Here is a 17,678-nt window from a genome sequence, read left to right as displayed (position 1 = left end):
GAAGGATCTTGCAGGGCAGGGAGAGCTTAAAAGGGCTATTAGGAGCAGGAGCACGGCTGGCTTCTGCAGCCAGAGGGCTGCGTCAGTTTTCAGTCCAAGCTCCAGGCTACTTTTTGGAGAAGCTGCCAGGAAGCAGGAGCCAATATTCCAGAGGCTGGTGGGGCCAAAGGGGTTAAGCAGCCCCCCCCCCCCCCGCCAATATCTTCTTGCCAGGAATGGAGCCTTAAGAGAGGAGGTTCAAACTTCTAGAATGGGGGAGAATCCTGAACATGGAAACCACTGCAGGATTAGTGGCTGGGGAAAAGCAGAAGGGGGGGGATTTGTCTCCTGGGCCTCAGGGATTATATCTGCACCATTTTCACTTCTTTCTGTTAAGTACCTTCTGTAGGGGAACATAATGAGCAAAGCAGCATGTAGAAACACATTTCCAAACAGCCTTCAGTTCTTTTTTAAAAACAGAATACAGAATGCTTGTGTCTTTCATGGCCCATTCATACATTATTTAAAATAATACAATTTAGTAAAATTGACAAGCAGGTCATGCAAGCGCTTGCCAAAAGCAGTACAAAATTAGACACATCAAGAACTTTGTAGGATCAGTTAAACCACTAAGCGAGAGCTCCAGCCGCACAGCTGGGAGTTGCCCAAGTTCAGAGTCTTTTAAGACCACCGTCTGCAGGGAGTTGGCAGGTATCAGCATTCTGTAAAACAGCAGACCCGTTTAGCTCTCAGGTTATTTCAGCCCCTAGAACAAACTGACCAGCAAGGCAGGTCAGGATCACTGCCAGAGGGGCGGAGAGCTGAGCACCAGTCATTCCTAGGTCTGTGGCTAAGGTGAGATTTGAGACACGCGTTCCTCTTCATGCGTTCAGCTCTCACCACTTGTATACACTAATTTGATGAAGAATACTAACATACATGCATGCTAGTTTTTCAGCAGCAATTGATTCATGAATCCTGGCATTTGTCTGAATCTGGCTACTGCAAACATCAGAAAAGGACGGGCATTCAAAAGGTGGATGTTGAGAATGCCAACATGCCGAATATTACTTACACACATCCTGTAAACAGCTTTACACACGTTAAAGTAAAAATATAATCTCCCTTTATGCCTGGGAGTGGGCAATATAAGGCACTTCTGTAATGGGAAGGTTTCAAGTTACTAGCTCTCATGACAGCCAAGGCAAATTTCTGAATGTGGGACAGCAGATAGGATAAAATTGACAGCAAAGCAGTAAGGGAGAAAAGAAGCCCAAACCTGTTTGGCACAATCCCCTCCAGATTGCAGGGTTCTCAAGTGTTTGCTCAAAGCAGTTTTCAGCACATTCCAGGGCAAGCGCAGTGGGTTTGGCATCCTACATGCTCATTGAAATGATAACATGCAAAGTGCGAATTGCAAGCCATTGCAATTAACAAAACGAGTTTTCCTTTTTCCTCTCTCCTCCTCGTCCCTGGGGGATGGTACTCTCCGGTGAAAAAGTTACTGAACACCCCTTGCTCCTGGTTACCTCAAACAATTATTTAGAGTGCTGCATCTCTTTAAAAATTGCCACAGCAACTTTTACTCGGTTAAGACCCAAGATTACAGTGGCTTAATTCTCATCTTTCCCTGCTCGATCACCTACAGTGAAGTGTGTAGTGCTAGAGCAGGATAAAAATCCCAATTTGGGCTCTTTTGCTTTCCCCTAAACTAACTGGATCTGAACTACTTCTGGCCCCCAAGCGACACCTTTATGTCTGCGAATGGCACATCACGGAGCAAACGCCATCCCTCGGTACATGGCCGGAGAGTTAACTGAGCCACACCTGAGTGGCCTGAAGTGTGCAGTGCAGGCTTTTTTCTCTCTCAGACAGCTGCTGCTTTGCTTCGCTCCCCTGATGGGAACAGAGTGCCTGCCCTGCTGGAGAAATCACAGGCAGGGTGCCAGGCACAAGCTCCAGTTGTGTGCTGCAGCTGGGAGGCTAGCAATAGGCAACAGCCACAGATCTACAGTGGCTAAATTGCTCTTCACCTGAGATCATATTTCTTGTCCCCTAGAGAGTCCGCTTCAAATACAACCATTAGTGTCCGTGGCTTTGCAGACAGGCTGGACGGCATCGGTCTAGAGCGGCATGTTTCATTTCCATCTCACTTTGGCCATCAGGTTCCAACTTCTAGCATCTAAAACACATTCCTGCACACGTCCAGGCAGGAAAAAGTCCTTTTACTATGTCCAACCATGCAAGGGATTGTGCTATTTAGTGTCTCCTTAAAACTGCTGGCAGGTTATGGGCTGCTGGACTATGGGTTGAAGTCCCCTGCAAAGAGAAAGGGACTCTCTGCTCTCAGAAGGTCCCTCTGCCCAGTTCTGGGGGTTCCCCCTATTGAGCATGGTCTCTCTCCACTTTATAGCAGTTCTGTGGGGCAGTGCAGGGAGGAAGTGCGAAGTTCACTTTTAAGGTAGCCGATCCTGCATAAAATCTGGATCAAACCCTTAAACAGCCTGCCACCAAGATACACATGGGTTTGAATTTTTTTGTTTTCCCCTTTCTAAAGCTTTGGATTTGGGAGCTCTCCTCATAGTTACAGGGGGATTTGTTTCGATGTGTGTATGCCCAAGTATTTGGGATTCAACCTGAGAGTCCCTCAAAAGCTTAAGGCTTGTGTGTACATTTCAACGATAAACAAAGCATCAAGAACAGGGAATCCACATCCAGCTAAGCAAGGAACAGGAGGGCTGACCCAAGCATGTGAGAAACAGCAGGTCATCTGGACAATCATTAGCCGTGCGGGTGAGTCATGGTATAAACTTAACCATGGAGCAAGGAGACCTGAGCGGTGGGGCTGTTTCCGAGTTGCTCCATCTCCTCCTTTCGAGATTCTGTCACAAGATTAGGACAGGTCTATCGATGCAGGCCGAGTCCCCTGACCTAAGGGGGACCCACCAAAGTTGCATCTGTTCCTCCTATAGACCTCAGTAACTAATATTTTTCTCTAGGGGGCAGGGGGAAGTACCGCTCAGGAAAAGCAGCTGATGCGTAATTAATTTAGATTCTCAAATAAGAAGCATTATCTAAAAGTAAAACATTCTCCCCTTTCCAGCTGCAAAGACCAGGTCTTTGAACTGTTGTTATTGTTGTTATATATTATTATTACATTTTTAACCTGCCCTTCCTCAAAAAGAAGGAACAACACAATATTTATGGATCTCCCCCACAACCCACTATTATATCCTCACAACAGACCTGCAAGGGAGGCTAGGCTGAAAGAAGAGGACTGGCCCAGAGTTGCCAAAGTAAGCATTATGGGTGGGTGGGGATTTTGGCCTGCCCTCCTTCAAGGCCAAAACTCTCCCCATCATGGGTTCCCTTCTGAGCTTTCTAGGAGCTGGCCATGGTGCTCCATGAGGACGCATCTGGCATCGTAGAAGGCTCAGAATGAGAGCTGCATTGGTGAAGGAGCCGCACTGAGGCAGAGTCACCGACCTCCCCAGAGCATCAGCCCTACAAACAAGCCAAAAGGAAGAAAGCACCCTCCAGTAACCTGGCTGTAACAGAGGCCTACTTGTTCTCCGTCAGCAGCGATGCAAGAAAACTTTACGTCCAAACACCAAGAATGGCCCCAGCCACTGAAGAGCGCCTGTTAAGGCAACAGGCACTGTGCAACCAATTTTCAAACACGTCAGACGGATTATGTGGGGAGGATGGTGAGAGGGAGGCCTCTGGGGTAGAAAGCAGGATGAGAGCAAAACAGTTGGGGAAAAGCTAGGGTGGAAAGGCGTTCTTCTGGCCATACCAGCACCAACAGAGGTATTAGAAGCATCCCCGGCAGGCATAGAGCTGCTGGAATGGCCAGAAACCGGAGGTGGCTGGCAGGAGCGTCTGTTTTTCCCTCACTGTCGGCAGGAGAAGGTGGCCTCTCCACCTGGGTGCGTGTCAGCTGGCGGGAGGAGGAGGCTTGTCCCGTATCATTTCCACAGCAAAACAAGCGAACACACAGAAACGCAGGGCACGCTTGTCCACAACTTCCAGGAGTAATCCAGGGCACTTCTGAATCACAGGACGGACGTCCAAGAAAGCCACATGGATGCATTTCTGCACTTGCCTCGCAGTCCCAGAGACGCAAACGGGGCCCATCCTGCTTTCAGTAGCGCAGGCAGCAAGAACACCCCATGTCTGCAGCCTGGATACTGGAGGAGCTTCGGGGCCCACGGAAATGGCTTCGCCACCATGGCCTGCGCCTTCAGAGCTTGGACCTGGGGCTGGACTGCAGCAGCAGCTGCATGTCTAGCAGTGCTTTCTCCAGATAATGGGCCATGCGGGCCGCGTTGGTGTCACTGCAGCTGTTGAAGGCAGAGATGGCGAAGTTGATGTGCTCGTCCATCGGGTTGTAGCAGATGCCGTAGCCGTCCGGAACCACGGGGCCGAAGCACATCACGCAGTCGGTCTTGGCCGGAACCTGCAGGGAAGTGGACGGAATGAGCCGCTCTTCAGAACATCTTGCAAGCAAACCCCAAGCCGAATGGGGCTTTTCTCAGAGACACGCAGCGCAACGGATGGGATTTTTATCTCACTGCACGCACCCCCCCCCCCCGCGAGGAACCCAAGGCTTTTCCACAGCCCTCCTCCTCTCTTCTTTAACCTTCAGGAACAGAGACAAAGGTTGGCCCAACGTCACCAAGCGGGGACCTAAATCCAGTCCTCCCGAGGTCCCATCCAACGGTGCTACCCCGCGCTAGCTCTTGCTCCTGAAAAGCCAATATTCTGCTGTAAAACCCAGGGTGCAAAACCATGGCTTGGGGACCACACGTGGCCCGTCAAGTCATTTCTGGTGGCCCGCAGCGGGTGGCCCGGAGAGCACGAGTGGGGGATCCCCAGGCTTGGGGATCTCCCCCACGTGTTTGTGTGCCTGGGCCTGTGCCGGCCCCAATCCCCACACCATGTGGCCCTCGGGCCTGAAGGGTTCTGCATCCCAGGCTGGCGCCCTTTGGCTGCACAGGTGGCTAGGGCTGATGGAGATTGTAGTGCAATACAGCTGTGGGGTGCCAGGTTGGGGCAGGCTGATGACGGCAGGAGTGGGCAGAAAGTAGATTTCTGGATGCTTCGGATTTCAATTCCCAGCATTGCTGTTTGTTGGCCGTCCTGGTTGGTGCCTTCCAGACTAGACCCTTGCTTTGGAAAATAACCAAGAGCAGGAAGAGAGGTCGCCAGGCATTCAAAGCGCCCCGGGGTTGCTCGGCGCCCACTTGCCTGGCTCGTGGAGAGGTTGAAGTGCGTGGCGACGGCATAGGCCGTGTCCATGAAGAGTTCGGGCATGCTGACCAGGTCCTCGATAGCCTGCAACTTCAAGCCCAGGAGGTGGCGATCGATGGCTTCCCCTCTGATTGCCTGAAGGGAAAGGCAAAATCCAGGCAGCTGAACATGGCAGAACAAAAACCCGGGCTGGATCCAGGGCTTGCCTTCCGTGGGGGGGGGGGGCATCCGTGGGGGCTCTGCTCATGCAAGCCCCTCCCCCCATGAACCCTGCAGTCCACTCTGTTCTGCAGGGTCTCCCGGCTTCTTGACTTGGTTCAGACCACACCGGAACCGCCACTCCGGCATTGTGGATTGTTGCTGAACTGCGGGTTATCGTGTTGTCTGAGCCCAGGGAAGGTAGCAGTTCGTGGCTTGCCAGCCACGGGCAATCTCACGAAGAGGACTGTGGCTGGTTTGTGACTGACGGGATGCGCCCCACGCAGGGTGCAACAAAACACCCGCTTCTCCAGGTGGGTTTCGAGGGGAACTCACCATGTCAGTGTAGGCCCGATGGGCCTGGGTGGCCCTCCTCAACAGCTCTGCCTTTTCCTGCTCCTGAGGAGGAGATGACCAGAAAAATGTCAGTGTACCTGCATTACAAAAGCCCATCAGTACGACTGTTTCTTACCCTTCCCGTTGGCTGAGCTGGCTGTTCCCCAAGCAGAGTAGGACCTGACTCACCACTAAGGCTAACCATGGTTTACTTCCTGGCTCAGTGGCTTGGTGGCTTCTTGCCCCTTGGCCAGCTCCCTCCCAGGGTCCAAATGCCCGCGTCACTGCAGCCCTGGCAAGGGAAGGCGTTACAGGGAGTTTTGGGCCATTCCTGTCCACAGCTTCGGTATCCTGACAAAGCAACCCCTGACTGGATTCACATGTGACCCATGGGTTAAACCACCCGGAGTTCATAACTGAACAACAAACTAGGAGTTCTCTCTCTGGGTTGTCTTTGAGAAGCAAAGTATGGTTTGCTGGTAAGCCAGCTTTTGCACATCAAGAGAACATGGACTTCAACAGCCCGTGGGTTAAATGAACCATTGCTTAGTGTGCGAAGAAATCAGATCCATGTCTTATGTAAATCTGTTTCCTGTAAAGTGCTAATCCCATCTATTTCAAATGACTTCTGCAAGAGTGTAGAAACAGCAGCAAAAGAGGAGGGAAGAAAAGGATGAAAATGTGCAGTTGTAATTTTTGTGAACTACCCAAACAGCTTTGGCTATTGGGCAGCACAGAGATACGAGACACAAAATGACGTGAAATGAACATGGCAGAAGGAAGGTGCCAGAAAAGTCCTTTACAACCCCAATCCACCCTCAGAGCATCTCATCAGACATGCAGCTAAACAATCTTCCAACCTGTTTTCAGAGTCTAGTTCTTTTGCTTAATTTTTCTCCTGGTTCACCACCACCTCCTGATTAAACAGATCTGGTAGGCCTTTCCCTCCTCAAAACCCACACAGAGATCCTGCCTTGTGCTCCGCTGGAGAAGGGGGGTGAGGCCAGGCAAACGAGGCTGTCCATGGACCCCAGAGGACTGGGCTGGGAGCAAACCCTGCAAGCCGAGCCAGGACCAGCAAAACCAGGAGCACTTCTCCCACCTGCGTGCCAGGGTCATCCATGGCTTGCACGAACTTCAGAGAGTCCCTCGAGGCTGAGCGGATCGTGTCTGTCCGGCCCAGGCGGAACATCCGGAGAGAGGCACTCTCGTAGGTGGCACAGCACTGGCCGTACATCCTAGGAGGAAGTGGCGGGAAAGGGAGCCGGATGGCCACCTGCAGCCAGCAGAGGGCCCGGCTCTGAAGCGACCCCCTCGGGGCCTGCGGAGTTTTGGAGTGCTCTGTTCCGCAGCGCTTTTGCTTTCTTGCTTAGAGCATGGGTGCTGAACACCTGTTGGTCCGAGGGCCACATCCCACTTCCAGGATGCTCTTGTGGGCCGCACGCATCCAGGCAGTGGCCATGGCCAGAGGACGTGGCCAGGCCGTGGTGCCGGCCCGTTTGAGCTTCCAGTAAACCAGCCCTTGGAGGGTCATCAGGAGCCGGGAAACTCCCACGCTGCTTCTTGGATGGGGAGGCGGGGAGGGTCTGAGGGAGGGGCATGGCCATCAGGTGAAGCCTCTGGAGGGCCAGATCTGACCCGTGGCCAAGACTCTGCAGCTGGGGGTTCGGCTGCTCCGACACAGTGCCCTCCAGATGCCTGAACAGCCCCCAGGCACCGCTCGACGGACACCCCGGGTCAGAAAATTCAGAACCGGCTCCAGGGCTGCAGGCTGCCTTCACTGTGGGCCTGAGCCAGAAAGTCACCGCTAACACTCCGGGGACCGGAGGGGAACCGAGCCACGCCGCCTCTTGCGGCGACCTCACCTGTAATAGGCCAGCTGCAGGGCCATCTGGATGAACGCATCCGGGCTGATCTTCATCGCCTTGGGGAAGCTCTTTCCAAACTGGTGGAAGACGATGGCCTTGATATCCAGGTCCTGCACCATTCTGCAAGGGGGCAAGAGAAAGCAGCACCGGTGAGCAGGGCTAGCGGCTGACGCCCCTTTCCTGCCGCCTTGGCTCAGGAGGCCCGCTGGAATGACCGGGCCTTTGGGAGACTTCAGGCTCGCCGCTTCTGATGTCTCATTCAGGATCAGGGTTTGTGCCTTTTCTGGCCAGTGGGCGCATTTAGAATCTGAAGAGTGCATTGTGGGCACTCTCACAAAATGGCTGCCACATGGGTGGACCCTTCCTCATCATAAAATGGCTGCCATGGTAGGTGTAAGTCATTTCAAAACACCCATTTGCTTGGGTAGCGATTCTGAGGAGGCTGCCTGAAGCAGCTGGCCGGCTGCTTATTTTGTTCCTTCCTGCTCTTTTCCCACCAAACATTATTTGCCCTCTGTAACTCGCTCCGCATTACTCACATGTTAAGGTTCTGCTTGGCCTTTTCAATGTCATTCTTGATTTCTGGGGTGATGTTAAACCGCAGCTTCTTTGGCATTGGCAAGGGGACCATGGGCGATCGCACCAGCTCTGGTTTCTTTCTATCGAAGAACGGCAACCACACAGTTAAGCAGAGGTTTGAAAGGAGAGGAGTTTCTGTTGCAAACATTTCCTTTTGGTGCCAACCAGATGCCTTCCAGATGGACCGGACTACAACCCCAAGCATCCCCAGCTGGCCTGGGGCATAACAATGAATAACTGTGATAAATAATGTCGTGTAAATTTTACTCAACAAGTGCAGGAGGCAAGAAACCCACAGCTGGTGCCGAGTTCTGCTTGAGACTGATACCAAAATGGCTCCGGAGGGCCACCCGTTGCCCGCCCTGGACACGAAAGGCCGAGCACAACCCCCCAGTCGGAAAATCGCCTCCAGGGATGAGGCAGCTCTGGGGATCCCTGCCGGAATGATGAACTCTGGGGTGCCTTGGGGGCTTTCACGCCATTTCACCCCCAGGCTAAAATGCCTCTCTCTGCAGGCAAAGTAGCTTCAAGTGGGAGTCTGTGGCCCTGGCCACCCCACCCCGGCATGGAGCGTGGCTCTCGGGCTGCGAGAGCGTCGTTGCCCCATCTCGGCCACCCCACGGCAGCCTTACGTGCACTCCACGACGTGGTCCAGCAGCGCGACGATGGGGGGGCCCTCCGAGGGCGCGTGCTCATAGACCAGGCCGCAGGAGCCGTCCTCGGCCACGATGAACTGCAACGGGATGCGAGGCTGTGAGAGGGGGACGGCCGCGCGGGCAGAGCAGCTGCGGGGAAGCCCGGAGCTCGGCTGCCTCCTCGCCACCCCTCCAGCTCAGCAGGGCTTGGTGGCCCACAGGGAGGGGGGCTCGCTGTCCCGTCTGGGTCCATGCTGGGCTAGAAGGGGGAAGATGCTGCCCCAGAGCAAGGAAGCAGGACCCCAAAGGCTCATAATGGCCTGCCCCTCTTCCCCCAGTGGCTCTGCCCCCTTTCCCCCAGCTGCCGTTCATCTGGGGGTGTCCTGCCCAGCTTTCATGCAGTTTTCCTCCCGGCTGTATGGGGCCGAAGAGCTCCCCCCACCCCCAGCTGCGTTTATGCCTGCGAGAGCTTTAAGCTAAAGTAGGCAATTTTTTCATTCGACGCCATCCGTTTTGCCTCTGAGCCCACTTGCCACTGGAACTGGGCCTGAGAGCTCCTCCAGGATGGAACATGCATGGATACGGGGACATTGTCTCCCCCATTCCTTTTGGCATGCAGGTTCTTTGGGACAGGGTGCTGTTTCTCAGGTCCTCCAAACCAGGGGCCACAACAGAGAAGCCTCTGCCCACCGGTTTCGCTGCCGATAGCGGAGGTGCCCGGAGAAGTGCTGCCTGAAGCCGCCCGTGTCCAAGCGGCTGCTGCAGGAAGAGGGGTGGGGCCCTCCCGGGAAAGGGCCATGCCATGGACCCAGCCCTGCGCCAGTCCCACATTCCCCACCTGAAGGGTTTTGTCGAACCAGCGGTTCCCGCTATTCCAGCGGCTGCCCCCTCCATGCAACATCTGGGCTGCCACGCGGCTCCTGTAGATGTCGTCCGAAACCCGGGGCATCGGCGCATCCAGGCAGATGGTGAAGATGCTCTTCTCGATCGAGCGCACGGACTCCTTGTTGATCTTGTCTGGGAAGGGACAAAAATGTGGCGTGGGCAAAGCACGCAGACCTTTATCTCCGAGGGAGTCGAGGGGGCTGGTGGAGCCCCTGCTTTGCGGCAAGAAGGGCCCCAGTTCAAAGGCAGCTGGGAAATCCCTCGCCCGGAACCCTGCGGAGCTTGGCAGGGATGCCCGGCACACAGACTGAGATGGACTGCAACGGGTGCATCAAACCCCTCGGAAGGCCCGCACCGTTGCTGTGCATCTGTCACTTCAGGGGCCTGGTGCTACGGCAGCTGGACAAACAGGTCTGCTGGTCAATACATAGCTAAATGCCACATTCCTGCCTTGGGGGGCCCTCAGAGCAAGCTGCAGACATCACTAAAACAGTAATAGCAGGCTCCGTTGGAAAACATGGATGCACTTGCCAAGACAACACGATGAACAAGATGCGTTCAAAAGCACAGCAGAACAACAGCTTTGACCCGCCTCCAGATATTTTAGACTGTAGTCCTGGCAAATTGACTATGCTGGTTGGGTGTAATGGGGAATCAGAGTCCAAAATATATTGATTGTTTGATTTCATTTTTATACTGCCCAATAGTCCAAAAGCTCCCTGCAGGGGAGCAGACTGGGAGGGCTGGCTTCGACTCTTTCTGAAGCCGGAAAGGGACAGAAGAAAATGAGCCTCCTGGACAAATTCCAGAGGCTGGGTGCCACGACCAAAAAGGCCCCGTCCCACAAACTCAGCAAGTCCCCATGGGAACGGGCAATGCACACAGCAGTGCCTTCCCGAGACGTCGTGGATGGGGCTGCAGCAACCGAGCCTCTCCGACAGGCAGGAGACGCACCTTTGATGAGGTTGTTGTAGGCTTTGGCCCAGCTGTTGCGATGGTTTGTAGTCAGGATCCCAATCGGCTCCTTGTTAGTCTGAAGGGAAGTGTTCCAAATCTTCTCCAGCTGAATAAAGAGCTGGTCGGTTGTCAGGGGGCTGCCGTCGCTGCTGTAGACATCCAGCTCAAAGAACTGGGAGCGGAGGCAGGGGGGGAGGGAGAGGCCATTTGCTGGATTCCACCCTGGAAACCACCATCTGGCCACAGATGCGTGACGCTGAGAAATGCCTGCACTCGGGTCCTCCCGCAACTCCCAGCCCCAGCCCCAGCCCAGGGGCCCGAGGAGGACTCCAGCATGAAGCACAGCCCTCGGGGCCGGGAGATGCTCCAGGCCCGTACCTGGAAGTTGTGAACCACCGTGATGTGCGTGGGCGGCTTCTTCCCCTTGGCGTAGTTCACCACGGAGTCGCGTTTGGGGCCGGGGATGCGGCAGGATGAGAGGATCCGGTAGTACTGGTTCATGCAGAGGGGCTTCCCTCCCAGATACTCCACGGGAAGGGTCTCGCTGGTGGGGATACGGCGAGGCAAACGGGTTTCAGCATCGCTCGGGGGAACTCCCGCCGGACGGCCTGCTCCCCGAGAAAGGCCCGGAGCCGCCTCTCCACCGGGGCACCTGTCCCACTCCGAAGCGCAGCCCCTCCTCGCGAGGTCCCGCCCCCGCCCCCCAGCCCAGAGCGCTCTGGCCCACAGCAGCCGCACTAGCCGGCACAGTAGTCCGCACACTTCCACCTCCAGCCGGCGCACACCTTGGGAAACACCCCAACGTTTTAACAGCCCGTGCAGGGACTCAAATTGCTCTGCACTGCAATGGGGAGCAATCTCTTTGTCCCGGAAATTCACCCTGCTCCCACTGCTGCCACAGGCTCCGGGGCTTGGGTTTCTGTCCAAGCGGTGGACTCCGCGGCAGGCCGCTCGCTTCCAAGCTGGGCGGATCTGCAGACCTGTGTTACTTTGGGGCGGGGGGTGGGCTTGGCGGCATTCTGCTTGTTGGCAAATGCCCACCGGGCTCACAGAGGGACACAGACCTCACGGGGAAGGCCTGGCTCCACCCCTGCCCGGATGAGGGAACGACGGCACCTGGCAATCTGCAGGTGCGGGCAGGGCAGGTTTCTTGGAGCCTGTGGCAGAATCCCTCCCCACAGTGCCGCTCGGGGGGCGGGGGGAATCGCGAGGGGGCAGGGGCAGAGGGCATCACTGACTGGACTGTTGGGCAGTTGCCACACTGCTGGTGGAACTCACTTATCTATCATAGTCTTGAAATCTAAGGCCCCTTCGATCAGCTTGGCAGCAAACCTGTGGGAGAAAACAAAGCACAGGAGATTTTAAAAACTGGTTGCGATGGAGAGCCAGATACGCCGTTTGTGGTCTTGTGCCCAGGACAGACGCTCTCCTGACGAGGATCCGGACTCCATTCCTTAAGGACCCGGTCCTACCGGGCCCCTGAGGTCAGTTACTTCCAGCCCGCAAGCATCTTGCCACCGTTTCTCACCCAAGTGAGCTTGGAAGGAACTCGTAAGAACCCCTGAAGTTGCTTCCAAGCCAGGCTTACTTTGGCCCATCTAGGCCAGTATTGCCAGCACGGACTTGCAGTCACAGCTCTCTTTGGGGATTCCCACAGGAGATCTTCCTGCAGATGCTGTCGGGGACTCAAACAGATCTTCGGTAGGCAAAGCAAGGGCTTTAGGGCTAAGCTGCAGCCATGCTGCTTAAAAACAACGAGGTTCTAGCCCTCAAGCATCTGATGGACTCTCAGTCTGTCATCCAGTATCATCAGCACTAGCTGGCAGTGGCAGCTCTGCAAGTTTCAGGAGAGGTTTTTCCTGCCTGACATGGAGATATCGGGGACTGGAGCCAGCACGCAGCACCTCCCAGGCCGGCCGGCCTGAGGGCCACAACGCCGCCACTCAAAATACGTGTGCCTGAGCCCCGCTGCCTGCTCGCCACTGCGTAGGTGTGCAGGGCCGCTGGTCAGGGCTGGGTCATCACGCCGCTTTCCCATGGGAATGGCTCCCCACACCGCAGCCGTGGGCACTCGGGGTCGACAAAACAAGCCGGCCTCCAAGGACACCAACAGAGGCTCCCCCCCCCCCCGGTTTTTCCACCCACCGTGTGTGGGGATGAATTCTGAGGGGGTCCCATGATAATATGGGGCTGGGCTGGGCAGGAAAGGTCAACCTCCCCTTCCTGCATGAAGAGCCCCGCCTGGATTGGTGGACCCTGTGCCCCGCTTGCTGCAGCGCCGGCTGGCCCTCGGCTGCCGCGATCCTGGCCCGCTTCATGAGAGAAAGCCCCCCGGAGGCAGCGGGGCCGATTTCCAGGCAAGCACGCCCCGGCCACAGCCGGCCACGGCCCCGGGACCCACACAAACGCTCCCGGAAGGGCCGTGGCAGTGGATGCACCCGAGGCCGTCGCCGTCAAGGACACGCAAAGGCCCTGGCTGTGGTTCGGTGCCCCAAAGGCTCGGGGGCCGATCCTGACCCGGGCCGCCAAGCTCGAGCCCTTACACCCGCTTGGCTGAGGGGAAAGGGCTTCTCCTCCTGTCCGGCTGCCTGCTTGGTCTTTTCTCAGAGTGGCTGCTATTTTTAGTCCCGGCCCTGAGAATGCCTGAGAGGCAAAACAGAGGCCAGCAGGAGAGCGGGGAAAGGTGACCCTGTACAAAGTTCAGAGCTGCCGCCTCCTCCGTGGGCTGGAGGAGGGCACGGAGACCGGACCGGCGAGTTGGGACAAAGTTCTGTGGCGAGGCAGCCCATTTGGTGGGGCGGGCCACCGGGCGCTGTCCTCCTCCGCCAGCAGCCTCTGGCGCTCACACCGCCGCCCTCTCCATCCGGGCTGCACCTGCTGCCCTTGTGCCGAGCTTGCTGAGGAGGCACGTCGAAAGGGGAAGAGGAGGAACTTTCAGGGCAGGGTGAAACTACAATGTGCTTCCACGGGCGTCTGGATACCCGTGCATTTGGAGGGTTTTCAAAGGGCACTGGGCCAATTCCTGGTACAAAAGACCATCCAAGGCTCCTAGTCCTGATGGAGGGATCCGCCTAGAGTCCATCCAGTCCAGTGTTCTGCTCACAGCAGCCACCCTCTCACCCATGTTCCCCACATGGCCACCACCTCTGATCCTGGAGGGTGTACCCAGCCATCAGGACTCGGAGCCATGGACGAGCCATGGACTCGGAGCCATGGACGAATTTCAGGAAATTTCTGCAGGCCCAACAAGGGTGCCCGGCCACCACCGCTTCTGTGAGGATCAGTTACCTGAGCTGCCCTTGCCGATCCAGAAAATCCTGTTTTGGCAAGACGACGCCTGGACTGGAGTGCACGACCACTGGCAGGCGATACTCCAGGTATGCTGTGTTCAGCCACCAGTCTGAGAGCTCAGTTGGAAAAAAGCACACATTACCAATTAGTTAATTTCTTAAAATCCTGCTGCTTGGCCAAACCATGGACTCCTGGAGTGGTTTGTAAATAATCAGTTAAAGAAGATGGACAAGGAATGAAGGATACGGAGTGAAGAGGAAAAACAGTAAGTACGCCTTCGGTCTGGAGAGCGACGCAAGCCCCCTGCTTCATTTAACAAGGCTCCCAACACGAAAACAGAATCAGCTTCAAGTACACAGGTGCAACTGAAGTTTGGGTTAAGGATTCCCCTATTAGAAATCTGTAAGTACCAGAACTTTAGCAAGGCCGGCTGCCTTGCGACCCTGCTGTCCGCCGCACTGGCTGAAACGCCGCTGCAGGGCCCGATCCCCCGAGATGAGCTGCCATCAGCCCCCTGAACCTTTCCAGCAGAGCTTCTTCTGACATCCAGTGCGCCCCACTGCCCTGTCCATGCGCCCCCTTTTACCAAAGGGGCGTCCCTGGGAGACAGGGCCCTCCAACGCCCGGAGAGGGGTTCTAGAGCCTAAACATATCTGTCGGCCGAGGCAGATGTGGACCATCCCTGCACTTACCCAGTTCTCATGTTTCCGGGCTCTCCGCTCCAGCCCCTTCTGCAGCCGCTCCCCAACGCCACCCACTTTGCGGAAGTCTTGCACCAGCGCCCTGGTATGGCTCAGTTCCTCCTCGCTGATGATGGGCTGCAGAGCCAAGAGGTACCGATCCAAGGTCTGCTGGAGGGGTGGCACCGGAAGGCGGGGCAGGCCCTCTTGGTGAGCGAGGTATCGGCCCGGCAGCTTCCCCAGCGCCACCGGCTTCAGCAAGCTCGCCGACCTCGCCTGCAACCAACCCACAGAGGGCGGGCATAAGGGTCTGTTCCTGGCAGCACAATCCCACACAAGGGCAGAGCGGGGTCCCCCCAGGGGCATTTCGGAGGCCTTAATGGGAACCTTTACAGTTCAGATGGGCCCATGGATGAATAGTTCTCCATGTTAAAAAATAGTAATAATAAATGTCTGCAGGTAGAAACCTAGGGAGGGGGATTCATGCAGACAGAGGGGCTCATTGAGCAAGCACTGAAAGGTGCAATTCCGAGCCAGTTTAGACAGACAGAGGGCCTGCAATTCCCAGCAAGCTGCAGGCCTTCGTTCTGTCTGAATACACACAGGACTCCACCCCAAACAGCCTTGGGTGGCTCCCTGGATTGTTAGCACAGCACGATACTCGCTCCCCAGGTTAGCGTTCCTCGGGCAATCAGAAGCGTGATGCAATGCAGGGGTGGGATCCCAGACTTTGGACCGAACCACACACGGCTTCTGCATTGCAAAATGTCTGATTAGGACACAACCCAGCATGGTGGGAGCTGGGGGGCTCCTTTCTGCCTAAACATGCACATTTAATTTACAATTATACATGCACATTTACCAGGGAGTGGGACCTTCTTCTCGGTCAACATGCACAGGATTTGATGTTTATATGTTTAGATGCTTATAGAAACACAGAAACAGAGGGGGTCAGGCCATCAAGTCTGACCCCCCGCTCCAGCCAGTTCCACTCAGTCAATCCCCAACATGTGGGTGTCCAATTTTTCCTTGAACACCCTCACCCATGGGGCCTCCCCCCCCCCCCCCCCCCGTGGAAGCCCATTCCATCTCCTAGGGGTCCTAACCATCAGGAGGTACTTCCTGCCATCCCAGCTGAAACCCGGTTCCTTGAGCTTTGCCCCACTGGACTGCGTCCTGCCCTCCACCGCAGGGGGAACCACACCGCAACCCTCTACCTTCACACACCTGTGCGTCACTATAAGACCCCTCGGAGTCTCTCTTCTCCAAGCTGGAAAGCCCCAGCTCCCTCAGTCTCGTCTCATTTGGCATCCACCCCAACCTGGCTGCCACGCTTGTGATCCCGCACTGGACTGATTCCAGCCTTGTTCTGCCCCACTTGTAATGTGGAGCCCAGAACTGGACACTGCTCCCGCTGTGGGCACACCAGACTCTTATAAAGAGTGGCACCTGCACCTCTTATTTATTAATGTATGAATCCCCTTTTGGCCTGAACAGAGCGCCCCAGGTGACTTACAGTTAAAACATACAAGAATTTTAAGGTTTTATTTCTTAAAAAAGCTTTAAAACAGCGGGAAAGCAATCCAGGCTTGTGCTACTAGAGATGAAAGACACATTTCTCCTAAGGTGAAATCCTGCATGGAAATGAGTCCTACCAAATAACCTGGAGTTTGCTTCAGATTTATTTATTTATTTGGGATATTTCTAACCAGATTAAGCACACACAAGCTCAGGCTATAAGCAGAGTCCAGAACCTTTCAAAAGAAAAGTTTAAGCTGGATCTATTAAAAAACCTACACTAAAAAATATTTCCAGCATGAATGCTTTTGTTTTACACAGGAGAAATGATCAATTCAGCAGCTGAAAAGTGGGCCCATTCCAATTTTAATAGACTATATATTTAGTTTAACTAACTAAAGCTGAATTATTTCATAGTTATATAATGCAAGAAGTGCCCAACCACAAGGACTTGTAAAGAATTTAACGCATCCATGTTCATTCAATTTCCTCTTAAACCAACTTAGGGCATGCACATGGTGGGCATGTCGTGAGCAGAGCCGGCTGGAGCTGGGGGTCAGACTAGATGGCCCGGGAGACCCCTTGCTATGTTTCTATGTTATTTCACGGAGTTTAAAAGTACATTTTCATCCATCATCAGAAAGATGTAGGTAACACTACAGGTCTGCCTTACAGAATGGATAGGTGAGGCAATAAACCCAATAAAGCACAGTTCAAATACATGATCTTGCTTTGGGGGCTTTCCTGCTGCTGCCGTTTGCTATATATTCTCCCTGTCTCATCATCCCTAGCAAAATGGGGATAATACAGTTTATGTCTTAAGCTTGTAACAAGGATCAAGGCCACATTCCTGAAAAGCACATTTCAAACGTTCTAAATATAAATGCTTAATAATATATTTTTGAATCCACCTTGCCCCTCTGTCATCCTTACAAGGATAATACAGGTCGACCTTACAGGGCTGTTGTGCGCCTTTTGAGGAATAAATACCCGAATGCTGCTTTCCTGCCAGGCTGACAATAATACGGGGGCCGGATCCAGGAGGCTTGGGCTGACCGCGCCCCGACAGAGGTGGGCTCCCCGTTCCCCGGGAAAGCGCCCCGGCGAGCCTGCCGCCGGTCCGGGCTCCGAGGGGAAAGCTCCCTGGGGCGCAGACCTGCGAGCTCGCGGCCTCGCCCCGAGCCAGCGGAGGGCCCTCGCGCCGCCCCCGCCCCCGGGCTGCTCGCCGGCTGGGCCACCGCGCCGCGGGCCCTGCCCCGCCACCTGCCCCGCCAGGCGCGCCCCGGCTCCGCGCGGCCACTCACCATGCTCCGAGTCGCGAATGCCAGCATCCTCCGCGAGCGGCGGGCCTGCGAGCAGGGCGGGCCTGCGAGCAGGGCGGGCCGGCGGGCAGGGCAGAGGGCGCGGGTCCGAGGGCACCGTCCGCACGGGCGCCCGGCGGCAGGCAGGCAGGCTGGCTGGCCTTGGCAGGGCCGCGGAGGGCGGGGCAGGGCCCGCGG

General features: G+C 55.5%; 1 protein-coding gene across 1 annotated transcript; it reads right to left on the bottom strand.

Moving 5' to 3' along the window:
• Positions 1–424: 424 nt before the first annotated feature.
• On the bottom strand, positions 425–17,631 carry CRAT (carnitine O-acetyltransferase). The gene is made up of 14 exons (XM_044453127.1): positions 17,484–17,631; positions 14,674–14,937; positions 13,979–14,097; positions 11,969–12,022; positions 11,069–11,234; positions 10,688–10,862; positions 9,687–9,865; positions 8,846–8,946; positions 8,174–8,293; positions 7,632–7,754; positions 6,869–7,004; positions 5,767–5,829; positions 5,230–5,367; positions 425–4,438 (listed from the first exon to the last, which is right to left on the bottom strand). The coding sequence occupies exons 1-14, from the start codon at positions 17,508–17,510 to the stop codon at positions 4,223–4,225; spliced, it is 1,881 nt and encodes a 626-aa protein (XP_044309062.1). The 5' UTR covers positions 17,511–17,631; the 3' UTR covers positions 425–4,222.
• Positions 17,632–17,678: the final 47 nt, after the last annotated feature.

The sequence above is a fragment of the Varanus komodoensis genome, unplaced genomic scaffold (assembly GCF_004798865.1).
Source record: "Varanus komodoensis strain SLA01 unplaced genomic scaffold, ASM479886v1 scaffold77, whole genome shotgun sequence".
NCBI lineage: Eukaryota > Metazoa > Chordata > Lepidosauria > Squamata > Varanidae > Varanus > Varanus komodoensis.
This window is presented reverse-complemented; position numbering and strand designations above follow the sequence as displayed.